The sequence below is a fragment of the Rattus norvegicus genome, chromosome 6 (genome assembly GCF_036323735.1).
Source record: "Rattus norvegicus strain BN/NHsdMcwi chromosome 6, GRCr8, whole genome shotgun sequence".
In the NCBI taxonomy this organism is placed as follows: domain Eukaryota; kingdom Metazoa; phylum Chordata; class Mammalia; order Rodentia; family Muridae; genus Rattus; species Rattus norvegicus.
In genome coordinates this window covers 110,197,981-110,225,428 of record NC_086024.1, presented here as the reverse complement: position 1 = coordinate 110,225,428, position 27,448 = coordinate 110,197,981, and the positions used below count along the sequence as shown (strand labels likewise).

Below are 27,448 nucleotides of genomic sequence, written 5' to 3'. Positions count from 1 at the left end.
CATGAAGAAGTTGGAAGTTCAGTGTAATCAATAATTAGGGGCAGCAACTGGGAGTCCAGTTGTGTTAAGTCTGTGTACGACACAGAGGGTAAGAATCAGTTCTCTTCTGGGGATTCTGTGTCCCTGGCTCCGCCCTGGGAGTGTCTTAGTTAGGGTTTTGTTGCTGTGAACAGACACCATGATCAGTGCAAATTTTATAAAGGACAACATTTAATTGGGGCTGGCTTACAGGTTCAGAGGTTCAGTCCATTATCATCAAGGCAGGAGCATGGCAGCATCCAGACAGGCATGGTGCAGGAGGAGCTGAGTTCTACATCTTCACCCGAAGGAAGCCAGGAACAGACTGAGCATCCCCAGGCAGCTAGGAGGAGGGTCTCCAGGCCACCCCCACAGTGACACACTTCCTCCAACAAGGCCACACCTTCTAATAATGCTCATCTCAGGGACCATCACAGGGAGGTCCTGCTGGGCCCAGAAGAAAGCTGAAAGCTCTTGGAGGGGCTTTGAAGGGGGAGTGGAATGTCAGTTTCCCAAAAAGTTTGTCACTTGGGCATGCTGGATAGAAAGGGAGGGACATTTCCTGGGCATTGAACAATCCCTTGGATTACCTTTTTCTCCCACCTCTGCCCTGAGGCACCCCAAGAATAAGTCTGGTTTCCAGGCAGCAGAAGAGAGCAAAGGTGGTCAGCATGCTGAGAGCTTGTTCTGCAAGGGAGTCTGCTTGGTTTAAACGATGCTGGGCCATGCTCCCTGCCACCCTGCCTTCCGCTTTCTTTCCTCAGCCTTCCATTTCTCAACCTGTTTAGGTGTCAGGGTGTGTGGAAGTCTCAAGGAAGACCATGAGCCATCTCATGACTAGAATTAGCTGGAAACAGTTTTATTAGCAGAAACTATGACAATTGCCTGTGTGTCTATGAAAAACAAAAACCCTCAAACCTACCCGCGTACCCCCAAGCACTGGCGTGTGCACTCACTCATGCACACATGGGCACGCGCGCGCACACACACACACACACACACACACGCCTATGGAAAGAGCGAGCCGTTGAGTGAAGTGTGACAAACTGTTGCCACATTTTCCCACTAATATTCATTTATTGCTTGTTCATTTGTTCAGTGGTGCACTAGCAGGCAAGTAGCAGCAGGCGCCACAGGCTGGAGGATTTATGGAATGCAGCTTGAAGCTGAGGCCATGCTGTTCATTAGCAGATTTCCCTTGTAAGTCAGGAGGTGTGAGCGGAGTTGTGCCTGAGCTCAGCAGGGGCCCCCCAGGCTACATTCTCTCCCCTGGTGAGATCAGCTCTCCCCCAAGCCCCACCCCCACCCCCAGGACACCCTCCCACTGTGGCTGCAGCACTGATTGGCCTGAATCTGGATGTTTAGCTGTCTTGGAATTCAGCTAAACTCGCATCATGAGGCAAACACAGCCCACTGCCCACTTCTCTTCAGTTGCAATCTAGACTCGTGGTCTGTGACCCAGCATTTGAGACCTAGAGACTGGAGAATCAGAATTGAGAGGCTTATATGAGAGGCTCATCCCCAGCAGTGCAAGAAGCTCTAGGGCAGCCTGTGATACATGCTTCTCCGGGATACATGGATCTCTGCTTCCAAAAACAGGACAACAAAAGAAATCTGGGCCCCTGCACACTACCATCCCAGACACCGTTTTGTCAAGCCTTTGCTGAGAATTTTCTACATCTCCATTTCTGGAGATATCTCTGGAACCCATAACCTTCTTCTCCGTCCCTTCCTTGGTCACTCCTAGCCTGGACCACAACCAAGGCCTTCTATCTGTCCTCCAGCCTCTCTCCTCCTACTTCTAGCTTCTCCAAACTAATGTTGGCTCCTCCTGGGCTTCCTTACCTTTGCTGATCACCCGGCACAGCTTCTGATGGATCTGAGAGGGAAAGACAGTGTCGGCCATCCTTGGACCCAACCAGTGACAGGCGTACATAACTGTTTCTTTAAAAAAAAAAAAATCACTTGGTGTGTGTGTATGATTGATTGTGTGTGTGATTGTGTGTGTGATTGTGTGTGTGTTGAATGTGTGCCTGTATATGTGTGTGACCGTGTTGTATATGCACACGTATGCAGGTTCTTAAGGAGGCCAGAAGGATGTGTGGGGTTCCCCAGAGCTCAAGTTATGTACGTATGGTCGTCAGCTGCCTGGTACGGATGTTAGGACAGAACTCTAGGCCTCTGTCGGAGCTGCTTGAGCTTTTGACTACTAGGCCTTCTCTCCAGCCCCATAATGCTTCCTGTGTAGGTCTTTACGCTTCCTGAATGTGTATAAAGGAGGTTGTAAGAGGCCTCTGGAATATGGATCCAAACCTGTTCTTCATGTCCCAAAGCCTCAGTGTCCTCATCTGTAAAAGGGTAATGGTTAGCAAGGGAGAGGGGATATAGGATGAAGTAAGCCTAGTTTAGCAACCTGGCCTCTTGAGTTCCGCAACCTTCCGCAGGGCGTAAGTCCTCCAAAGTTCTGGGTTTTGTTTTTTTTTTTTTTGTTTTTTGTTTTTCAATCATAGAGTGAGGGTTGTTTGTATAAATTGGGGACCAGGTGATAGAGTGGCCAACATGGGAGGATGCATTCTGTGTGTATTACTGGTCCAGAGCCCTGCACCGAGTGAAATGTTTATTAAATCTTTATACCAGGTGATGAATTCCCACTTCCTACTCCCTGCCCCTCCCACATAAGCAGCCAGCATTATTAATTTCCCAGGAGTTCCAGCTAAGGCTGTCTTATGAATATGCATAAGGTGATCTGCATTTTCAGTATTCTTATAACTTTACATGCCCTTTATACAAGGAGTCAGCAAACCTCTTCCATAAAAGGCCACGTGGTAAATATCTTCAGGTTCCCATGACATATGGCTTCTGCAACTACTCACTGGGCTGCTGAAGAGCAAAACCAGCCATAGCCAGTGAGTGGCTGTGCTCCAGGAGGCTTTATTTACGGAAAGTTACATTTGAATTTTATATCACTTTCTCATGTCAAGAAACAGACTTTTAACTATTTTTCCAGCCGTTTAAAAATGTAAAGACCATTGTTAGGTCGCAGCTTATACAAAACAGCCAGAAGGCTGGATTTGGGCTGCTGTGTTTCCATATTTCAATATGTCTTGGAGAGTGTTCCTTCCTGATGTGAAAGAGCCTTGAGGACACCTGACTCCATCCTGTGGTCGTCTCTACTTTATTTAACCACTCCTCTACTGGAGGCCACTCCATGAGTTCTATTCTGAACAGAATATTTTGCTAATTCAAAACGGGGCCGCTGTGAAGAACCTTATATTTTTGTCATTTTTGGATATGAACACATGTTTTGGGACAGACAGGTCCTTAAGAGGTGAAGAAGCACTCCAAAAAGAGAGGGAGGCAGAGTGGAATGGTAAAAACAGCCAATCAAGGACAGGGTCCCCTGGAAATCAAGCTTTGAGTTGACTGAAAATGGAATGTTCCAAAATGATCCAACCTTGAGAGATAGGGGCTGCGGCCTCCCATTGGGGACATCTGCCTTGTAGTCAAGGTGGTGAGGAGACCTCTCAGGTAGTTCCCATTGGCCAAATATAGGACCCAGGAAGTCACTGGTTTAAGTGATTGGTAACCACCTTTGCACCTAAGGGAAAGCAGCAGCCTCCCTTAGAGGCAGGAGAGGAGCAGCACCCTGAAGCAGGTTTATCTGCAGACCAGTCTAGAGGTGAGCCATCAGTTTCAAAGCCTTCCTGCACGGTGCCGAGAGCCAGCATCACCAGGTCAATGAGCCCTGTCAGCTCAGCTCCTTGCCAGCAACAGCTGAGAGTGACTGTTTCTGTAGTCTCAACAACACGTATGTAATTAAACTTTGAGAGTTTTGCTGGTCTGGCGGATTAAAACATGCTGTCGTGGGGTTGTTTTATTCATTTGAACATCTTCTGAGCACAAAGGCCACTTCACGTTTGGACTTCTTCCCCTCTGAGCTTTTCTTTTGATTCTTTTGCCGGTTTTCTGTCAGAGCTGCGGGCCCCTGATCATTAGATACCGTGATCGTTTCTCATTTGTCCGTGACATGATTCCTGATGTTTTCGTTTTATTTAAGGTGGTTTGGGCCAAGCAGAGGGTTTTGATCACAGAGTTGTTGGATTAAATGACAAGTGGTGTTTAAAACACTTCACATGGTGCCTGCCACATGCTAGGAACTAAAGAGCCATTGCTTCCTTCCCCTTGACCTCTCTGTTCTGTGTTTTTCAGAACCATACTCATTAACATGACTGTGCATCTCATTTCCATGTGTCTCTTACACTAGTTTTTCTTTTTTTCTTTTTTTTTTTCTTTTTTTTTCTTTTTTTTTCTTTTTTCGGAGCTGGGGACCGATCCCAGGGCCTTGTGCTCGCTAGGCAAGCGCTCTACCACTGAGCTAAATCCCCAACCCTACACTAGTTTTTCTAACCAGGAACTCAAGGCAGGAACCTGGGGTGGGGTAGGGGCCGGGGCCGGGTTGGGGGGCGGGGGGGGGGCGGGGGGGTGGGGGCAGGGGAACTGAAGCGGAGGCCAGGCCGTGGGAAACACCACTTACTGGCTTGCTGTCTGTGACTTGCTCAGTTTGCTCTCTTATCCAACCCAGGATCTCAGGGATGGCACCACCTACAGTGAGCCCTCCCGCAGCACCAATCATTAATCAGGAAAATGCCTCACAGACTTGTCTACCTTCTGGCTATAGGCCATCTGATGGAGTCATTTTTTCAGTGGCGGTTTCCTCTTCCCAGATGAGTCTAGCTTGTGACAAAACAAAACAAAACAAAACAAAACAAAACACAAAGAACTGAACACCTTCTCCATCCTTGCTGCTATTCGGTCTCTCTGGCTTCTATGTATTTTGCGCTTCCGCCCTCCCCATCCCTTTATGCCTCCTCCTTGCCTGGTCTTTCCATGTTCATGACCTAAGTATCTTGAAATCCTATGTCTCCATCCATCCTCTTGGCAAAAGTTCAAATATCGCTCTCTTACCCCTGAGACTTTCTGGAGTCTTTCCATAAGTCCATTATTTGCACCTGAACCCCTGTGACTCTGCCATCCTCAAAGACCTTGGATTCTAGACATATTTGCTTGATTTATAAAATATATAAATGTATACATTTAATATATCAATGTATAATATATTATATATAAATATACTATATATTATAAGCACAATATAGTGGCTTCTGCATAATATATTATACATTATATAATAAATAATGTATAATATATAATATAATGGATATGTTAATATAAAATATATAAATTTATAAAATTCTGGCAATAATAAGTATATAGTTTTATTAAAAATATACTACATGGTGCATAATGGCATAATGTATTGTCTAGAATGTTCCCTGCTCCCACCTTTCACTCCTCCAAGAATGTTCACATTAGGAGCCTAAGGTTATTAGGTAGGAGATCTCAGCCTCTAATCATCTCTGGGACTCCCTCATTGACACACCCAGAGACATCTCCCTTTGATTCTCTAGGTGTTTTTAATCCAATCAGATGGGCAATAAAGAGTAACCATCACTGAGGCTAGAGGGAGATTGCCCTGAAGCTAAGTACACTGTCTTAGTTAGGGTTTTACTGCTGTGAACAGACACCATGACCACGGCAACTCTTACAAAGGAAAAGATTTCATTGGGGCTGACTTACAGTTTCAGAGGTTCAGTCCATTATCATCGTGGCAGGAAGCATCCAGGCAGACATGTTGCTAGAGAAGGAGCTGTGAGTTCTACAGCTTGGTCTGAAAACATCCAGAAGGAGACTGTCTTCTGCTCACAGCCAGGAGGAGGTCTCTCTTCTGCACTGAGCAGAGCTTGAGCAATAGGAGTCCTCAGAGCCTGCCTACACAGTTACACACTTCCCCCAACAAGGTCACACCTATTCCAACAAGGTCACACCTCCTAATAGTGCTATTTCCCATAGGCCAAACATATTCAAACCGCCAAAAGCACTCACTATTCTTGCCAAAGACCTGCATCCCCAGAACATACGTTTAGGTGGCACACAGCCACCTATAACTCCAGTCCCAGATGATCCAGTGCCCTCTGGCCTTTGCAGGCAACATAAACTCACACAGGTTCACATACATACACTAAAATGAAATAGATAAAATTTTGAAATAAACGTTAGCCACTTGGGGTTGGGGATTTAGCTCAGTGGTAGAGCGCTTGCCTGGCAAGCACAAGACCCTGGGTTCGGTCCCCAGCTCCGAAAAAAAGAAAAAAGAAAAAAAATTAGCCACTTAAATAGAAAACTGGGGACTTTATGTGGGTCTCCCAAGTTCTTTCAGACTTTGGCTGATCCATGAAATCATGAAATCTAGGGATAGACTGTTGGTAACATTAACTAGGACTTGCCTAGAACGACCCCAGGGAGATAGCAAATGCCATCCTCGTGTCTAGGAAGTTTAGAAACTGCTGTCCTTAGTAAGTGTTAGCAGATCCCCTTCTCCCCAGGGGCTGTTGCCTCTGACTACCACCTTCTTACTGAGGCTCCTTGGTAGCCACCATTCGGTGGTCCTTGAAGGCAGCACTGGCTCAAACATGGTGCCGGGCCTTGTCTTAATATCTCATAGCCATTGACCAAGGCAACACACACAACAACACTCAAGTTGTGGTGTTTAAGGACAAGCACAGTTAGCAAGGTTGGATGTCTGGGATGAACTCCCAGCTCCCTGTCTCCATCTCAGCCCAGATGCCTGTGGTTATGGAAGCCACGGGTGAGCCAAGAGGCTGCTGCCCTCGCTCCACACTGTCTGCTCTCCCTGCAGTCTGAGGGCTCGCTGGGGCACAGAAGGGCAGAGCAGTTTATGGGCCTTTTGTCTTTTAGCTCTGTCACATCAGTGGATGACAATGAGTTGGGTTTAGGAGAGGGTCTGAATGTTAAAAAGCAGTGTCTTACAACAGATTGGACCCTTGGCCCGTTACGTGTCAGGATGCTTGGACAACACACTCTCTTTTCTTCTTTCTTTTAGATGGAGAAGAATTTTAAATGGCTCTGTCATATTTTCTCCTTGGGTTGGGTGTGAGGTCGTGTGGAGATGTTTAATCCAAATTGTAGCTAACCCTGTTCTGTCCTTTTCTGCGTGCACTTTGGAAAATCCTGACATACTTTTTGTCTTGTGGGCATTCACTCGTATTAATAAAATAATCAGTAAAACAATCTATTCTCCCAGGTCTCTCAACCACTCAGGGAAGATACTCCTGACCCTGTTTTGCTGTTGAGTATGATGTGGCTCAGAGTGGCTAAGGAATGCCTCGCAGTCACACTGCTGGGAAGAGGCCAAATTAGTTTCCTTCTGTTTCAAACTCCTTCCTTTTCCCTCTAAGCAGTCAGCTCCTCTCTACAAGTAGGGGAAGCAGGATTGGCTACCCAGAGTTCTTCTCTGAGAAGTAATTCAACTGGCCCTGAAGATGTTTGAAGCTTATAATAACACCAGCTTCCACACAGCTCTCTTGGGCAGTCTCTTGGAAGCCTTGGAAGGAGTTTGCTTTGGATGGATAGGACTACGCTAGGCGAATCCTGAGAGGAAGGGGACTGAGGTTTGGGTCCTCAGTTCTAGATCATTATCACTCTTAGAACTTCCGCATGACTAACAGGACCTCTCCTACTCGGACCCCCAAACTTGGGAAACGGGAAGAGGATTTGTTGCTGATGGTTCTAGAAGGAGCTGCATTGAGATTTCCAGGAACCAAGGCTTGTGCCATAGGGGGTAGGGCAGGTCCTGGGGTAGGTCCTGGGGTAGATGAGATGACCAGGCTCTGACGTCCAAAACTAGCTCCAGTCAGCAAAGAGGTCATCGCTTGAGCTCATGGAGCCAACTGCTCTGGTGTAGGAGGGGGCTAGGGTCCCAGACCACATCCTGTAAGGGCCCAGAATCCAATGGGGAGGTAAGGAGTAGGACCCAAGGCTGACTTCCATGACTAGACTGACCGAGAACACGCGTTTTGGAGTCAGGGTGGTCTATCTGGAATCCCAGCATGCCGGTTTAGCTAATGTCTAATGTCAGCTGAGTCTTTAGCCCCTTTTAACTTCCACATTCACATGTCCTCACACCCACCATGATCCAGATGTTGTTGTATATACAGTGGCTCATACCACTGTCAGAACACTAGGGTGTTTACAAGAGAGGCAGTCTAATAACAAACACGTTGAGAATCTGTTCGAGTTTATGAGATAAACAATTCAAACAGTTGTCAAAGGACAAGCCATAAATACAGTCATGAACAAAATTCCAAGCTCAAGTATTTTTAAGAAGAGAGGGTTGGAGAAATGGCTAAGCTGTTAGGAGCACATATTGTTCTTACAGAGGACCCAAGTTCAGTTCCCAGCACCTACGGGTGGCTCACAATCATCCATAACCTCAGCTCCGGATATATAATGCCTCTGGTCTCAGCAGGCGACTGTATTCACATGGACATACCCAAACACAGCCATACATGTATACACGCAAAAATAATCTTTTTCAAAACTTAAAATTGAGAAAGGAGGGAAAAGCAACATTAAAGCATCTCTATTATGCTTGTTCAATTAACATGTTACAAAATCTAGCAGTAAGGCCCAGAGTAACAGGGAGTGCATGCCTGCAACCCCAGTTCTCAAAAGGAAAAGTAGAATTATTGGGCTAGCCTGGACTATGTATCAGACTCTCAATAACAATGACGTTACAACAGTAATTACAATTATAAGCTACACTAATGAGCGTGTGCTCCATGTGATATATTTTTGGCATTTTATTAAGCTTTAAACCCACTTTAACATTTTTAAAGATTTATTTATTGATGTATATGAGCAGTCCATTTGCATGTATGCCTGAGTGACAGAAGACAGCATCAGCCAGAAGAGGGCATCCAGTCCCATTGTAGGTGCTTGTGAACCACCATGTCGGTGCTGGGAATTGGACTCAGGTCCTCTGGACGAGCAGCCAATGCTTGCCTGCTTGCTCCTTCCTTCCTTCCTTCCTTCCTTCCTTCCTTCCTTCCTTCCTTCCTTCCTTTTCACCCCAAACACTGCCCCCTTCCCAGTCCCTCCTCACAGAGTTTCTCCCTCCCTCCCCCTCCCCTTCTCTGAGAGGGCGGGGCCCCCTGGGTTTCCCCCCACCCTGCACCCAGTGCTCTTAACCACTGAACTAACTCTCCAGCCCTCTTAGATTTTAACTAATAAAAAAAAACCCATAAAGTTGTGTATATGAATGGAGTTCAATGTGATGTTTGATAAATGTATACACTGTGACACTTAAATGTTTTGACATGATCCCCTTCAGAAAACAATACACCAAAGTATATTAAAGCTGAAGACATTTGCAATCTTTGGTACAGTCTTGGTAGCCTGAGGAATTGAGTTAACCTGAATGTCATAGCTGCTTTCAAAACGTTTATTGTTAAAGAGATTTTCAATCATATAAAGTTCTTATTAAGAACTCTCAGGGCTGGGGAAATGGTTCACTTGCTGAAGTGCTTTACTACACAAGCAAGAGAAGCCAAGTTCAGTCCTAAGCATCATGGGAACAAAAAGGCTAGGTGTGGGGCCACACCCTTGACTCTAGAGTCCCAGCTCTAGGGAAGAGGAGATAGAAGATCTGTCTTAGGTGTCATCATCATGATATCATCACCATCACCATCACCACCACCACCATTACCACCACCAACCACCATCACCACCATCACCACCATCATCACTACTACCACCACCACCACCACCACCACCACTGCCATCACCACCATCACCACCACCACCACCATTACCACCACCACCACCACCACCACCATTACCACCACCACCACCACCACCACCATTACCACCACCACCACCACCATCACCACCACCATCACCATCACCACCACCATCACCACCACCATCACCATCACCACCACCATCACCACCACCATCACCATCACCACCAATACCACCACCACCATTGTCACCACTGTCACCACCACCACCATTGTCACCACTGTCACCACCACCACCACCATCATCACCACCACCACCACAATCACCACCACCACTATTACCACCACCACCATCACCACCACCACCACTATCACCACCACCACCATCACCATCACCATCACATCATCTACACTACTGAATCTGGGCTCTGTATGCTAGCTTGGGCTTCATGGCCAGCCATGCTAGCACAACTGGTAACTTCTAGGTTCAGTGAGAAGGTTCTCAAAAAATAAGCTGGAGAGTAGGTGAGAAAGACACCCAGTGTCAAACTCTGACCTCCACACACATACACATATGTGCACATGCAGCTGCACACAACTGTGCACACCCATAAACACACATAAAATACCAAATGTATAGGATGAGCAATGAGTCCCCCAAAAGAATAGTTAAATTCTTTTATGGTTATTTATTTATTCGTGTGGGGGGCGTGACATGCTTGTGGCGGCCAGAGGACAAGAGAGGCATCTTCTTCCACCACATGGAATCGAACTTAGGTGGTCAGACCTGATGAGGAGTGCCTTTACCCACTGAGCCATCTCAGTGGCCCTAAAGGAATATTTTAACGGGAGACAATATACCATACGTGAGAGACTTTCCACGGCGAAAACCAATAATCTAACATTGCGACAGGAGCCTGTGTCTGGGCTGTGATTCAGATCAGCTGCCTCAGGGCAGGGAAAATAAATGTGTCTTTGTATAAAGTAGGGTGTAATGTTAAGTGAAAACATTTAAATTGCATCTGTAGCTGATGATAATCTTATAAAGTCACATCTGTGAGCAAAGGTTGAAAGAAAGGTGGAAGCGTCTGCCGTGTTGGGATGAAAGATGAATTCATTTTTCTCTTTGGATACGTTCTTGCATTATTATTGTTATTGTTTTTGGTTCTTCTATTCTTTTATATTAATTAATCGGGAGATAGGATCTAGGCTCTGCCCCCGAATGATCTGTGATATTTATTTGTTGCTCATCAGTTCCACATAATAATTCACATAAAAGGTCATATGGAGATGTGGCAGGGGTAGGTGTAATGAGGCATATCTGTAATCCCAGCACTGCGAGCTGAGGCAGGAGGACAGTGAACTTGAGGCCAAACTGGGCCAAGCTTCAAAATAAAATGTTTTAGGCAAGGCTGGGGCCGTGGTAGTGACAGAGTCCTTGCTAGCACTCTAGCGTGCGCATGGTCCTGGGATTTATCCTCAGTACTAGTGGATGAACATAGCAGGGCTCTGGCACACACTGTGGTCTCAGTGCTGGGCTGGCTCATAAGAGGGCTCTCAAAGACTCCTAGAATGTCAGGGCTACCGGACAGTCCGATGCTGCTTCATGTTGCCGTCAAAGGTCCTGAGGCTCAGAGAGGCTGGCTCTCCTGAAGGTTCCAATAGGATTAGATCCTCCCCCCATAGAAGACTGTCCACTCCTGGTCCTTTTATCTGGGCACTTATACACTCAGGGGTGGCATCTATGGGCTGGCATCTTAATGGAGAGTGTTCTTCCAGAGCAAGTGCTGGGCCGAGTGCAGCCAGAGGGCAGAGGGCAGAGAGATGCTGCTCCTGGGATGCGAAATCCAGGGCCATGCTTGTCCCCACAGGACCCTCAGCCAGACCCGTCCCCTGCAGCAGCATGCAGGACTGTCCAGAACAGTTCGTCGTTATCCGGCCACTGGTACCAATGGCCAACTGATGTCCAACGCTCTGCCTTCAGGACCAGGACCTGAGCTGAGAGACAGCAGCCAACAGGCAGCACACATGAACCATCTCTCACACCCCTGGGGTAAGCTGCTCTGCCTCTGGATCTGGGAGAGCAGAGCATCTAAACCGAACCTGTTCTTGCCTTCACTCTCAGGGCACTCAGCTGTCACCTTGTCCTTCACTTTTTCAGCCAACCGACGACCAGTATTGTGCACTCGCTTTGTGCCGAGTCCCAGGGTCCCGAACTAATCCTTCTGGACGTGGCTCCTATTGAGACCCCAGGACCTTGACTGTTGTCTGACATCTCCTGCTCTGTGGTCTCTGAAGGCCTTTGCTTCTTTCCTATCCAGCTGGGGGCCTCAACTCTTTGACCCACACACTTCCACATGACGCTTTCTGCAAACTCTGATAGGAAACCCCCGGTGTTTCTGGACACACACCGCCATGCACACTGTCATGCCTACAGCCCTCACTTCCTCCATGGTGTTTTGCTGGCTTCCCCACACCCTGCTAAATGAAGCTGGTAACTAGACCCCCCTAGTCCTGACTCTAGCCGTTCCTCAGACCTTATCTCCCCGTTATTTCCCTTAGGAAACTCCCTCTCTGCCTGCTGGAGCTGTGTTCCACTCCCTACCCTTGTGCTCAGAGCCTGGCTCTGCACTTTTTGTCTGTGTAATGATGGGTGCCCTAGATGTCTCCCCACCTCGGGCCAAGTGTGAAGTGGGATATTCCGTTAGACACATGAGAATGGCCAACGTAGTTTTGAGTGGTTCTTCTTGCAGTAGGGTATGTCAGTGTGTGCAAAGCATGGAGGAGCACGTCTGAGTGCTTCTTGAGACCATTGCTCTACCTTGACCACAGACCTGGTCTCCAGGTCTTAGAAGATGCTGTAGGATGTACCTTTATCCCAAAGGCCTGGAGATCAGGATTATGTGTGGCTCTGTCCAGGACCCAAGTCCTCTCTCTGCAGGGCTGAACCTCACCGAGAAAATCAAGAAGATTAAGGTCGTCTTCACTCCCACCATCTGCAAGCAGACCTGTGCCCGGGGCCGCTGTGCCAACAGCTGTGAGAAGGGTGACACCACCACCCTGTACAGTCAGGGCGGCCATGGGCATGACCCCAAGTCTGGCTTCCGTATCTGTGAGTTCCCTTTCCACAGATGGTCTTGGTGTGGTGGTGGTGGTGGTGGTTAGGGGTGCTGACCTACAGTTCTGTCACAGCAGGGAGTAAATAAAGTCTTATCCCACCTCTGTCCCCAGCTTGGCTGTGTGGCTCCAAGCAAGTCACACAACCTCTCTGAGTCCGAGTTAGATAGAGAAGAACCATGCTTCTGCCTGTGTTCTAGATCATTGTGGTAGACTGGAGAGACACTGGGGGTGGGGGAGTGGGGGGTGCTTTTCTGCTTGCCTTTATGCCAGGGCTTCAAAGAAGGTCCATGCATTTCAAAGGGGTGCCACACCCTCCAAGTCCCCCAGATTTAGTGTACCACTCCCCTGCTTGTGTCACCAACTGGAGGTCAGCTGCCAATCACCTTGAGTATTGTTGTAGATTTCTGCCAAATCCCCTGCCTGAATGGAGGCCGCTGCATTGGCCGGGACGAGTGCTGGTGTCCAGCCAACTCTACAGGGAAGTTCTGCCATCTGCCTGTCCCACAGCCAGACAGGGAGCCTCCAGGACGAGGCTCCCAGCACAGAGCCCTGCTGGAAGGGCCATTGAAGCAATCCACCTTCACGCTGCCTCTCTCCAACCAGCTGGGTGAGTGGCAGCAGTCCGGGCAGGCAGCCTGGGAGGTGCACCAGGTAGGGCGTGTGCTGTCACCATTTCTATGCTGGATGGGGACAGGTCTCCATTTCACTCCCCACATTTCTACCTCCCATTCCATTGGAGTTCCTCCGTGCATGTGACCCTTAACCTTTGTCGGGGAAGACAAAGCAACTAATGGAGCCTACCCCACCCCAACCCCCAGCCTGGGCAATAGAGGGGGAATGGGCGGGGTGGGGGGACTCAGCATGTATTTCATTTCCTTGCCTTCTGTAAGGCAAATCAAAGATTCTAGCACACAGGATCCTATAGGAGTTGGGCTGGGACCCATGAGCCCGGAGTGCCTATGACGATAGGATGGGCGGGGTGACCCTAAGGTATTCCATGGGTTTCACTGGTTTAATGGCGCTCAGGGCTTCACAAGACCATAGAGGAGGCAGAATTAGGAAGAACCACAGTTTCTGATGCAGAGCTTTCCATGAGGAGGAGTTACCACTCCCTCCTGTCCCGGGCTGGGGGTGGGGCATTGTTCTGGTTACACGGACAGGCAAAGAAATGGAAGGGGGCTTTTAGAGAGGCACCCAGTCTGGAGCCTGCCTAACTTACGGTGGTGGGCACTCTTCCTAAGGGCAGAAAAGTGAGGTTAGGAGTCTGTTTCTCAGCTCTGATCCCAACCCTTCTGCCCAGCCTCTGTGAACCCCTCGCTGGTGAAGGTACAAATTCACCACCCGCCTGAGGCCTCCGTGCAGATCCACCAGGTGGCCCGGGTCCGGGGTGAGGTGGACCCTGTGCCAGAGGACAACAGTGTGGAGACCAGAGCCTCTCATCGCCCCCATGGCAGCTCAGGCCACAGCCACTGGGCCAGCAACAGCATACCCGCTCGGGCTGGAGAGGCCCCTCGGCCACCACCAGTGCCGTCCAGGCATTATGGACTTCTGGGCCAGTGTTACCTGAGCACGGTGAATGGACAGGTGAGAACGAAGTCTCTGCCTCAGGCCTTCAGGGACAGCTATGGTTCCCCAGGCCGTACGTCTTCCTTGTCCTTGTGGAATGTGTCTGCAGAAACTTCCATTTCGCATATGGAAAAATCCAGGGCATAAAAGTGCCTAATGGGCTGGGGCTGTCGGTCGCTCGGCAGAGTGATTGTCTCATATGCAGAAGGCCCCACTTTGATCCCCAGCACCACATAAACCAGACATAGTGGTGCCCACCTGTAACTCCACCACTGAGGAGTCAGAGGCAGGAGGATCGGAAACTCAAGGCAATCCTTGGCTCCACAGTGCATTCAAGGCTAGCCTAAGCTACAGAGACCCTGTCTAAGAAGGGGAGGGGTGCTGCATGGAGAGAGGCTGGGTCTCCTCCCTGAGCTGAGTGTAGTACCTGTCAGCGAGTGCCAGTCACACAGAAGGGGACCAAGGGAGTCCCCCATTAGAAGAGCCGTCTTTAGTTCGTGCAGTCTAAGGTAGCCTAGAAATTGGTCTCAGCAAAACATTAGCTTTCTGCGAGTTGAGCCTAGGACCCTTGGTGCATGGACAGTAAGTGTCACAGTTGTCTCTGGTCTCTTTTCCAGTGTGCTAACCCCCTAGGGGAGCTGACTTCTCAGGAAGACTGCTGTGGCAGTGTGGGGACCTTCTGGGGGGTGACTTCCTGTGCCCCATGCCCACCCAGACCAGGTGAGTACTGGTTTCAAGATGGAGAACTAGGGGAGTCTGTCTCCATCTGTTACCACCCAGGCTGTTCCCAAGGCCAGTCCATATTTCCAGATGTACCTCAAGGAGTCCCCCCAACAGCTTGGCCAGTTCAGCCCAGCTGCCCAGGCGTTGGGTCTCTGTTCAACCTGATAGTCTGTGGGGACCTCTATTTTGCAGTTTATTATAGGGATTTCAGACTATGATGGATCCCTTCCACAGTCTCACGTATATCTTTGCCTAGGCCCCAGGACCCAGAATGCCTCCCTCTCCTTTCTCTGAGGTCCTCGGGCTTCCTCCTCTTTCTCCTCTTCTTCCTCCTCTTCCTTTTCCACCTTCTCTCCCCACTGAATGGGAGTTGAGTTCCCCAACACCTTCAACTTTGGGTTGAGGAGCCTCAGTTCCTTGTTCCCTTTGGATGATGGGGTAAAACTCAGCACACATTCATTCATTCATTCATTCAGTCAGTCAGTCAGTCAGTCATTCAGTCAGTCAATCAACAGATATTGGCTGGGTGCCTCTTCTGTGTCAAGCACTGAGGATCCAGTGAGCAGAAAATCATTCACACTGCTCCCAGAAGCCTTAGTCCGACACCTGGGAAAGGTGACCAGGTGCCCGTGTGTGAGCATGGCTTCCGCCTACCCAACCTGCCTTTCCCCCCAGGCCTCCCTCATTCCTGGGCCTGGACTGGCATGCGTCTTGTCTGCCAGCAGTCAGCTCTGTGAGCTGGTTTTGTGGGGGGCCTGGAGCAGAGCCCAAAGTCAGGAGGGGCAGGGCTGCTCCCAGCATCGGGCACAGCAGTGGAGCTGTGAATTGCATTTTCCACACTAAAAGTGCCGATGGCCTCCCAGGACAGTGTGCTTCTGTGAAGCCCTGGAGAAGGCCTTGCGGTCCACCCATGCCAGGAGCCAGCCTCTGCTCTGCTTACCTATCTCTCTCTGCCTTGGTCCCCTCTCCCGTGAAGTCCAGCACTGAAGGATGAGAGTGTCGCCTCACAGAGTTGTTGTGGGGACTACATGGTATACATTATAGCTGGGCCTCCATATCTACAGTCCTGTGACTGCAGATTCAACCAATCTTGGGTCAAAAATATTTGAAGGACAGGGCCAGAGAGACGGTTCAGCCGGGAAAGACACCTGGCCCTACACTGACAACTGGGGTTCAATCCCTGAGTCTCGCATGGTGGAAGAGCTGACTTCCCCACATTGCCCTGTGACCTCCACATGCTCACGGTGACACTTTCACACGCACACCTATACGCATGCCCGCACACAAAAATAAGTAAGAATCTCAGTGGTAGAGCGCTTACCTAGGAAGCACAAGGCCCTGGGTTCGGTCCCCAGCTCCGAAAAAAAGAACCAAAAAAAAAAAAAGTAAGAATATATTTAATTTTTAAAAACATATTTGAAAGTCAATCCAAGTTCCCCAAAAAGCAAACCTCGAATTTGCTTCTGGCAGAGCCTGAGGCTGAGCCCACACAAAACGAGGTGCCAGCTGTGCGGCCATGTGCTTTGATTCCTCTCACCACACTGGGAGCCTCAGCTGTCTACAGTAGGCACTCGGGTCTCGTTTACCTCACACCCTGCTTACTGGATAACTGAGTCTCTACTGAACACACACAAGACTCTTCCAGTCACTCTCCCTAAAAAGTATATGACGCTAATTTGCTCATCATTTACATTGTATCAAATATGATGATCAATCTAGGAATGACTTAATGAGAGACAATGTATGGGCTATATATTACGCCATTTTGTATAAGAGACTTGAGCAGCTACAAAATTTAGTATCTGGGAGAGTTTTGGAATCGATCTCCCATAGATACTGAGGGGGAAGGGTGTTGATGATGTTGATGATGTTGGTGGTGGTGATGGTGGTGACGATGATAATGACGATGATGATGATGGTGATGTCGATGATGTCTCCTCAAGAAATGGAGAGGGGACCAACTAACCTTAGGAAGAAACAGATCAATTTACTCAGGGACATTGTGTGTGTGTGTGTGTGTGTGTGTGTGTGTGTGTGTGTGTGCACATGCACACATGCTTTTCTTGTTTTCCCTCCTCAAGCCAACTCTTGGGACTTCTATATACCATGTTTGGTTCAGCCAACAAGTGTTATCACTGACTGAGACACATTGGGTACGGAGGCCCTGAGTGGACCACGGAGGGTGAGGTATATGCGGTGCCTCCCCTCTCTAAGCCTCAGGGGCTGTGGCCGGCTTTAGAAATACAGAACCGGGGTTGGGGATTTAGCTCAGTGGTAGAGCGCTTGCCTAGGAAGCGCAAGGCCCTGGGTTCGGTCCCCAGCTCCGAAAAAAAGAACCAAAAATAGAAATACAGAACCTGCTGAGCGTCTGGAGCAGGGCCGAGTGTGTGGGACAGCTAGTGTAGCCAGGCTACTCACAGGTCCTGGGCTACTCTTACCCAGATTAGGGAATGGGGATCCTTCCCCGTGGCCAGAGCCGTCTTCATAAATATGCAAATTTAGGGTGCCCAAGGCATCCTTAGATGTGGTGCTTTCCTGCCGCACACACCTTGCTGTCTACACGGAGGGGTGGGGGGCACTGGCTGAAGTGGGTGAATCAGGGAAAGCTTCATGGAGGAGGCACCATAAGGATGAGCTATGAAGGATGATTGGGATAGTGTGGCCAAAGGAGTAGGGAAGAATTTAGCAGTCCAAGGAAATGTCATTTGTAGGCGAGACCAAGAAGAGAGTAATGGCCCCTGGAGAGAGGCATGCAGAGATGCTCAGTCCATCGTACAGGATGGCCCCTGCACAGCATCAGCCCTGCTGGGGACAGCTAAGGCCTGCTGCTGCTTCTGCTGCCCCTGCTGCTGCTGCTGCTGCTGCTGCTGCTGCTGCTGCTGCTCCTGTTCCTGCTGCTCCTGCTGCCCCTGCTGCTGCTGCTGCTGCTGCTGCTGCTCCTGTTCCTGCTGCTCCTGCTGCCCCTGCTGCTGCTGCTGCTGCTGCTGCTGCTGCTGCTGCTGCTCCTGTTCCTGTTCCTGCTGCTCCTGCTGCTCCTGTTCCTGTTCCTGCTGCTGCTGTTGCTCCTGCTGCTGGCCAGAGTGCTGGTCACAGGCCTGAGCTGCTCAGGGACCCCTGACCTAGTAGGATTGTATTAGAAAGGAGCAGTAAGTGTTCATCTAAGAGGCAGTTCCAGGGACGCGGCCTCCAAGGCTCCTGCTTGTTTGAGGCCAGAACAGTGCCATGGTGTTGCCTCTGGAGTCTGAGAGACAATGGAGGGGGAAAGTGGGCCCGGCTGCCAACAGCTGTGGCAGACAAACAGGATTCTAGAAGGAGCCTCTCCAGAATCCTGCCTCCATCACAGCTGAGGTCCAAGCTGCTCTCAGAACCATCCTTTGGGCGAGTCCGCAAACCCCAGGAATCTGAGGCTTGGCTGTGCTGCATGACCCTGAGACCTTGACATGCAGGTCCCTGATAGGGACAGGGGAATAGGGCCGTGTGGGTTCTTGAGGTCAGTTCCCGTTCTTCAACTGGACAGTGAAGTTAAAGAAGGAGACCTGTCAGGTGACGCTAGTGGGAAGGAAAATATAAGGCACCTTGGATTATTCGTTTAAAAAAATTAAACATTAATTTATTTAGTGTGTGTGTGTGTGTGTGTGTGTGTGTGTGTGTGTGTGTGTGTGTGTGTGTGTGTGTGTTTAGGTCAGGGGAAAACTTACAGGAGTTGGTTCTCTCCTCTGCAGTGTGAACTGCAGAGACTGAACTCAGGTCACCTGGCTTGGCAGCAAGCATCTACTGCTGAGCCACCTCTCTGGGTCCCATATTCATCAATTTTAAATGTCACACTTACTGGTTGCCACATTTAAGCAAGAGCATAGGGTCCTACATGTTCAGGATGCAGAGATGCAGGCTGTGGGGATGGCTGTGTTACTGAAGGAGCCTTAGCCTGCTCCTCTCAGCAGGGACTGATGTGCACAGTGTCTGTGGAACCACTTCTGAAGGATGTCCTCACCTAGAAGGTGGGAATGGGTGAGAAGACCCACACTTCATGGTATGGTCCGTGTGCCTTTCTTATGAGCTTATCCCACGGGTTGACCAAGGACCCTGATTCCAATGGAGCTGGCCAGCTCTGACCAGACAGGGCCTGGACCTCAGCCACAGTGGGCATGGGAGAAGCTCTCTGGATCAGTTGCGTGACCTGTAAATGGCGGTGCTTTGTGTATGTTTTGGCGCAGAGCACGGAACGAACCTCTCCACGTGCACACTTAAAACTCGGCTCTGTCCCTCCATCTCTGTGGTGCCCCCACCTCGTGCCCTTAGTGCTTGGCACAGCTCAGCAAGCTGGGCACCAGGGTACAGACCCTGGGATGGCAAACGTTCCAGCATACTGAGCAAGAACTAACAAAGACAGGGCAACATAAACATTTCAAGCACATGAAAGTGTAGCTGAGCACTGCTCGGGGAAGGGGCGAGACATTAGGAGACTTGTTTGTGCTGACAGTTTGCCAGGACATCTAGCTCCGTGCCTTACCCCAGGGCTGGCAGGGGCGTTTCTCTAAGTAGGCATGACAAACAAGCTACTGTGTGAGCAATGGAGAACAAAAGGAGCTGCTGGGTGAGCTTGGGGGCTGCTCGACAAGGAAAGCAGAACTTCTGGATTCTAGAACATTCCCAGCCTTAATGGCTTTGCTTTTATTTCTCCTCCAATAACAGGAGACCGTGTCTCCTGGGCAAAACTTTGTCTTCCCCAGCAGAATCAAGTCACCATGGGAGCAAGAGAACAGACAGCCTAGGACCCTGCATGACTCCATGACTTCCCAAGGTCATATTGGTCTTTCGAGGTTTTGAGTCTGACTGTTGAATTTAGTCACCAGAATGCCACTGTTTCTAATAGCGAAAGGGCCACCATGAAGGCTCTCCTCCGATGGCACCGACAATTCTCTTCTCCCAGAAGAATTTCAGAACCCCATTCCTCAAGAAGATGACTCCCAAAGTCATTCTAGACCCAGTAGGGATGCCACTCAGACTGAGGGATACAGAATGTCCCCCAGTGACCCTGGGATGTAGCCTAATCCCTGCCTTTCTGACCCCTTGGGAGTTCGTACAGATCCCAGCCCAGAGTCTCTTGGGTATCCCGCCAGAGTCTGGGAACACACAGCTCTCCAGAGCCACTTTGATTGAGGCCATATTTTCGAGTTTCCATATAAGACAGACATCTGGGCTAACTGGAAAGTTGGCAGCTGCCTCACCAGGCTTGGCACTCGCTATGTCAACCCCAAGGCCCCTTTGCTGGAACGGGTGGAGCTGGCACTTGGCTCCAGACCTGCAGTGGTGGGCTCCAGCTGTTTGCCACGAGATTGTCTTTCTATCTGCCTGGCCTGGGATGAGTTTACCTCAGAACCCTGGCCCCCTCCCTGGTTCTCCAGGGGCTGCAGACTCTGCCCCTCTCTCCTTCAAGAAAGGCAGCATCTTGTGAACAACAATGCCTGCCGCTTGCTGGGCTGTCTCTTTACCCGCGTTGTCTTGTTTAGTTCATACGAGCACAAGTTGAGGATCTTGAAGCCCATTTAACAGATGGAGAAACTGAGCCCCAAGAAGGCTGAAGAACTTGCCTAAGATTGCAAAGTGAGGACAAAAGAGGCTATTACTTGAAGCACAGTATGTCTGATCCTTGACTGGCCCAGATCTTGTCATCCTGAGGAGACCTAGGCAACTAAACTGGAAGGTCATTCTAAGAGTCTGCACGTCAGCCTTGTGTCTCATGAGTTACTTGTATGTGAAGGACCATGGGCATCAAAATTGGCAGGCAGGCAGGGAACTCAACATGTAACTCAGACCTAAGAGTTAACGGACGCATGCTCAGATGATTGCCCCAGATAAAAGAAGGTAAGCTGTTTCTGAGGGATCCTGGGGAGAAAAGAAAAAAATCAAAAAACAACAACAAAACAAAACAAACAAACAAAAAACCCAAAAGGGTAGATGTTTCTGGAAAGCAGGGCTTAACTCAAAAATGAGGAAAGGGTGTTATTTACTAAAAGCTGCAGATGCCCAGCATTAACTACAATGTGCCTGGAGCCACCACACTCCTCCCTGCATGAGGTATCCCTATCAAGACCAGGTGTTTTGGAGGTGGGGCAGTAGCTTGAGAGGATGAGGCGCATGCGCATGGTGGGAGGTTTATTGTCATTGGCAAGTCACAGAACAAAAGCTTCATCCCATAAGGAGCGAATGCATGTGGGTAGTTCTGTGGTGTCAGTCCTGGAGAAAGTTGGGTCTGTGAGGGTTCCGGGGGTGATGGGGCAGAGAGCGTTAAGGCAAGTCACAGCAGCAATGACATCGCCACGTTAGCCACTGTTTATTTACCACCTTTACTAGGCCTTTATATTGTAGTGATGCCTAATGACACTTGCAGTTGCCATAGAATACCATACCTTTAGCCCAGGACCCCAAGCCTGGCAGGTCTTCTCCTGTCTCCTGCTTCTGGTGGTCTGCAGTTCACTGTCTGAGGGTGGGTTTCTGGCGCTCCAGCTCAGGCATTTGCTACATTGGAGGGCCTAGACTTAGGGAACACCTGTAGTGAGGAAGGGTTTTCCTATTCTACAGTACCTGGGCTGAGACACCAGTCCCCTGCCCTAGTGAAATGGGACTTACTGAATTCCTGTCACGCTGAGAAAGTATTGTCTCTGGCTGGGCGGTGTTCTGCAAGCTTCTTCCAAGGGATTCGAAGCCATCTGGGAATTGTGTTCCAGGGTTAGTTAGCTCCCTCCCTGCCTTGCAGGGGTGGGCCATGATATGTGGCATCTCTGGCCTACTCCTGCAAGGGCTGGAGCATGGGTGAACTCTGTGTGAGCCAGGGTCTATGCAGGGCTCTCTCTAATTTGCTATCTGTGGTGACATTGGCCCTCCTACCTCTCTGAGGAAACAGAGGGGGCCATCTTTGAGGGAAATGTCCATTCTCATTGAGAGGTCCCATGGCACTTGACCAACGAGAAAGTCCTAACTGTGGGCAGTGTGACCATTGCTGAAATGTAGCGGCTGTAGCTCTCAGGGGCTCATGATCAGTTAGAGCTGTAATTCCACAGGAAGAGCTTCCCTTCGCCTTCATCGACTACTTTTCTGTTGCTGTGATAAAACACTCTGATTAAAAGCAACTTAAGTGGAAGAGAAGGATAGGAGGGAAGGAGAGAAGAAAGGAAGAATGGGGTGTGGAGAGAAAAGATGGAAAGGGAAAGAGGGAAGGGGAAAGGGGGAGGAGAAGGAGGGGAAGGAATGAGAGAAGAGAGGGAGGGGAGGAGAGAAAGGGAGGAAGAAGAGAGGGAATGAGAGGGAGGGGAGGAAGGGAAGGAAAAGGAAGGGGGAAGGGAAGGGAAAGGGAGGGCAAGGAGGGGAAGAGGGGGAGGGGAAAAGGGAGGGAGGGGAGGAGAAGGAGGAGAGAGAATAAGAGAAGAGGGAGGGGAGGGAAAGGAGAGGAAAAGGGAGGAGGGGGAGGGGAAGAGTGGGAGGGAGGGGGAGGTAAGGATACAGCAGGGGAAAGGAGGTGGGAACTAACTCCTTGGATTGGTCTGGTTGTGTGAGGTTCTGTCCCGCATTCATTGTTTCAGCAGAGTAAATCTTCATGGCACTCTATTTCTGCAAAATAAGTTTCTGTTTCCACTTCTACAGATGCAGAACCATAGGCTAAAAGAGAATAGGAAGTGTGCTCCAAATCAGAGTGAACCCGGGAGTTAGTTGTGTACCTGGTTGCCCCAGCTGCCCTGGTCACACTGGGCTCCCACACCATTTCTACCTGGTGTTTCACCTCAGCATACCCACCTGCCTGGGGTGTGCAACTGTGGGGCAAGAAAGATTCCAGCCAGCTCAGAAATCCACCCCCAGGCCAAATATGAGTGTGTTCTGTGGAGAGGGGTATTATGCATCAGGGATCTCCATATGCCCCTGTTGTGGACACCTTGTCATGATGGCCGAGATCAGGAGTGTACTGTAAATAACCCTGTGGCTAGACATGTCTTCACTGTCTTCTCCCAGCTCTGCATGGGGAACCAGGGCCAAACTGTCTCCAGCAGTTAGTTTCTGTTGAGGCCTCCTTGGGAGTCCCAGCAGCTGAAGGAAGGGTAGAATTAGTGTGGCAAGAGAGCTTGCAGCCAGGGGCTCTCTGTCCCTTTGCCCCAACTGTGAGGTGTGCGAATGTGGCACAAAGAGATGGGCAGCAGGAAGATGGGCAAAGTCGGTGATGAGAAATGTCCAGAGGCACACTGCCCTCTTTGATAGCAGAAAAGTTACCCACACCCATCCTACATGCTTTAGGTGTTTATAGAGTTTGGGTTGATCCTGACTATGCCTTCAAGAGATACTTTGGCTCTGTCAGGTGTCAGAGTACCAGCTGTAGGGACACGGAAGCTTCCTATGTCCTTGACATTGACATTGACACTGTACTGGAATCACCGTGGCCAACTGGTGCTTATTTTTATGCATATCTGTGTTTGTCTGTGCACTATATGCATGCAGTGCCCTAGGTGGCCAGAAGAGGGCGTTGGGTCTCCTAGGGCTGGAGTTAGAGTTGTGAGCTGCCCTGTGAATGCTGGGAATCAAACCTGGGTTGTCTACAAGAGCAGCATGTGGTCTTAATCTCTGAGCCATCTCTCCAGCCACCTGTAGCCACCTTCTCTTTCCAGATCTGCAGATCACAAACCCCTCCTCCTCCTCCCCCTCCTCCCTCCCTTCCTCTTCTTCCTCCCCCCTCTTCCTCCTCCCCCTTTTCCTCTTCCTCCTCCCTCCCTTCCTCTTCCTCCTCCCCCCTCTTCCTCCTCCCCCTCTTCCTCTTCCTCCTCCCCCCTCTTCCTCTTCCTCCTCCCCTCCTCCTCCAAGTTATGGTTTCATCCTTGACCCAGTGTGACCCTGAGGGTGGAGACAGGCTCTTCATATTTCCCTCAGATAACTCTGAGTGGCAATTCAATCCTTTGTGTTTGTGTCAAACATCTGATGAGATCTTCTGGCCTCCTGGCCATCCTGATACTTTGTTTCCCATTCCTCTTTCTGATCCAAAACAAAACAAAACAAACAAACAAACAAAACAGTGGGGGAAGGTCCCTGGGACCTGCTGAGCAGATATCTTCCCATAGCCTCCCCTAGACCTCAGAGTTCTCTCTGTACACAGTGCCCAAGGCTTGTCCCAGATTGGCTTATTCTTTTTTCTGAAGCAGTAGATGCTCTGTAGCCAGCCCTCCACCATTCATAAAGCCAGCCCCATCCACCCACTGGGTGACATTAAGCATGCTTCTAGCTTCTATTTGCCTCCATTCACTTATCTGCGAAATGGAGCGAATTTACTAAGTACCCATCATAACATAACTTACTGTTGTGAGGTTAAGTAAGCTGCTGTGTGAAGCCTTTGCTATAGGGACTCCCCTGCAGCAAATCTGTATCAGAATGTTGTTATCTGTTTCCATATGGTGGGACTGCCCAGGTCGAGACAGGGACAGGGCTTGGCACTAGAGATGGCATCCCCACAGAGATTACACTCTGGGAAGGAGATGGACACACACACCGGTGGCCGCAGCACATGTTAAATGCAATGAGCAGGGAAGGCTGGTGCCCTGGGAACATGCAGGAAGGACACCTCCTGCCTCACCTCTGTGAGTCACACAGTTTAGTGGCTGCTGGGTTCTCACCCCAGGCCTTATGGCCATCTGAACTTCTGCTCCTAATCCCAAGGAGGTTTTTCTGCTTCCTCAAGAGAGATGCTAGATTTGGTTTCACAGAAGTTGGGAATTCTCCCCTTATGAGTTATTCTGGAAGGCTTTGGAAAGGTATGGAAATACCTAGCTTGATGTGGAGGCTGTCAGCCAAATTGGGAGAGCTACAGAGACAGAAGCTTGGCAGTTATTTTTCTCTAGAAGCTTGCCTTCAGGAAGCAGTGCCAATCCGGTATTTTCTCTTCAACCCAGTGACAGTAAAGTCTCAGTACAGGGCAGGATCTCCATTGTGGAGGGAGCCTGGGCTTCTGTGTGACTGTAGCCAGGTCCTCTCAGCTTTCCAGGGCCTCGGCTCTCACTCTCACAGTTTTCTTCAGATCCCCGTTCTCTTCTAACTGTTCATAGCTCTAGCCAAGCGCTCCCCCCTCCTCTCCCAACTGCCCAGAAAGCAAAGATCTGCCTGACTTCTCTTCTGATCCCTCTGGACATCTAAGAGGTGATGCTGCCCTGGCCTCTGGCATATTGAAACCCGCTGAGAAGGTACCTCCTTCTTACCTCCTCTTCCTCCTCCTCTTCCTTCTCTTTCTCTCCTCCTCTCGATGATTCTCTTTCTCTGTATCTTGTTTCTTTCTCTGTCTCTCTATATCTCTCTCTGCCTCTCTCTCTGAGGGGTGTCTGTCTGTCTGTCTGTCTGAGGGGGCGCTCTCTCTCTCTCTCTCTCTCTCTCTCTCTCTCTCTCTCTCTCTCTCTGTCCCTCCCTCCCTCCCTCCCTCCCTCCCTCCCTGAAACAGTACAGAGTGAAAAAGACACTTGTGGCCTCTGGGGCAGAAGCCTGTATTCAACCTTGACTTGGTTCCCACCAACCTCCTTACCTTCCTGAGCTGTGCTTTTCTGCTCTGTAAATGGGGACTAGAAGCCTTCCTGACAGTTACTGTTGTGAGAAACAGACAGGACAGCATGGCCCAGTGTCCTTACTACTCAAGCGTCACACAAACACTAACTTGGCATTACTCCTCAGCCCCCGGCAAATTCTCTGTAGTATTCTTTCCCACTTTCTGCTCTTCCTAATGTCTGCTGCCTGCATCCAATCAGCCAGTGTTCCAAGTTTCTCCTGACAGTGTGGTCTCAGGCTCCCTCCCTTCTGTCCTCAGCTCACCAGGCCTCAGGCCAGGGGACTGCTATGTTCCCAAGCTTCACCTCCATCCATGTCTCACTCCCAGTGCTTCAGAACCTACGCTTAGAACTCAGAGAAGGTGGATCACGTCATTAAAAAATATTAGACCTTCAACTTATACTTTTTTAGTACCAAAGAAAACATTAAGTTTCACAAGTGTATGTCCTCATTTGATCTGTCCACAGGTCAAACTATCACATATCTCGGTTGGCTTGCAATGTGCCCTGGGATAGGGTTTCCATGTGTTTGACTTTGCCATGTTACAAGTCCCCTGGTTCCCATTGTTCTGCTTCCTGCACTTGTTTGTTGCCTGGCATTAACTAAATCAGTCCTGACAAAGCAGAGGGGAGACTCTAGAAAATTCCTGCTAAGAACCTGAGGTCTCTGGAAACTAATAATGACGTAATCCTAAGCTATCAGGAAAAGCATGACAGTAGCACGTCTTATGACTTGTCATCGGCCCATCACACGTGGCCTGACATGCACGCACGGTAAGAGCCAAGTGGCCAAGAAGATGTGAGACACAGAGTTCTGTCTGCAGCCCTAGATAGCAAACCTCAAACCTCGCCCTAAGAAATGGCTACAAAGTAGCAGCTACACACTTAGAAAAACATTTGTAGGCCAGACATGGTGGCCAGCATTTGGGAGAGGGAAGCAGGTTCAGATAGAGAGTCTGAGTGTGTCCTGTGCTACACACACACACACACACACACACACACACACACACACATCAAAGCAGAGAAGGCAAGAGGAGTTGGGAATTTAGTTTAGTGCTAGGGCACTGAGTTCCATCTTCAGCACTAAAAACAAAATTTGTAAATGCCAAGGCATTCAAACTTGGCTCTATGACTGAATGAAAATATCATTACTCCTCCCCTCTTCTTCCTCCTCCTTTTCCTCCCCCCCTCCTCTTTAAGAGAGAGAGAGAGGGTCTAGACCACAGTGGCCTTGAACTCCCAGAGATCTGTCTCTGTCTCCTTATTAAGACGTGAACCACCTTGCCCACCAAAATTGCATTATTTTAAAAATTGCTTCTTCTTATTTTAAATTATACCTCTGTGTGTCTGTGTGTTAGTGTGTGCACCTGAGTGACCCGTAGAGGCCAGTAGAGGGCGCTGGATCCCACAGAGCTGGAATAACAGTTCTGTCCTTCCATTATGTGGCTCCATGGGATTGGACTCAGGTTGTCAAGTTTGGTGGCAAGTGTGTTGACTCACTGAGCCATCTCATCCACTCTCTTAGGTACTTCTTAGCTTGGGAATTATGAACTCAGTCTTCCCCCCACCCTCCACCTTACTGCTGGAGATCAAACCCAAGAGGTGGTCATGCGCACTGGACTGCCACTCTAAAACAATGCAGATGCTTCCTTTTCCTGTTTAGTATCAATAGGGGTTTTTTGCCTCTGTGACGTAAGAGGGATGTTGTGAAATCAAAGCAGGATGTGTGTTAGCATCAAAATACTGATATCATTTCCTCGTTAGCCAATATACATCCAGGTCTCTCCTGTGTCTCTATAA

At 49.5% G+C, this 27,448-nt stretch overlaps 1 protein-coding gene across 6 annotated transcripts in view; it reads left to right on the top strand.

Annotated features, from left to right (window-relative positions):
• Positions 1-27,448, top strand: part of Ltbp2 (latent transforming growth factor beta binding protein 2) — a 100,558-nt gene that overhangs the window by 36,158 nt on the left and 36,952 nt on the right. For all 6 annotated transcript variants that reach the window (NM_021586.2, XM_006240350.5, XM_039112809.2 and 3 more), the window contains 5 exon segments: positions 11,549-11,730; positions 12,619-12,789; positions 13,198-13,404; positions 14,098-14,381; positions 14,981-15,083. In NM_021586.2, the coding sequence (NP_067597.2) occupies positions 11,549-11,730; positions 12,619-12,789; positions 13,198-13,404; positions 14,098-14,381; positions 14,981-15,083 (947 nt within the window).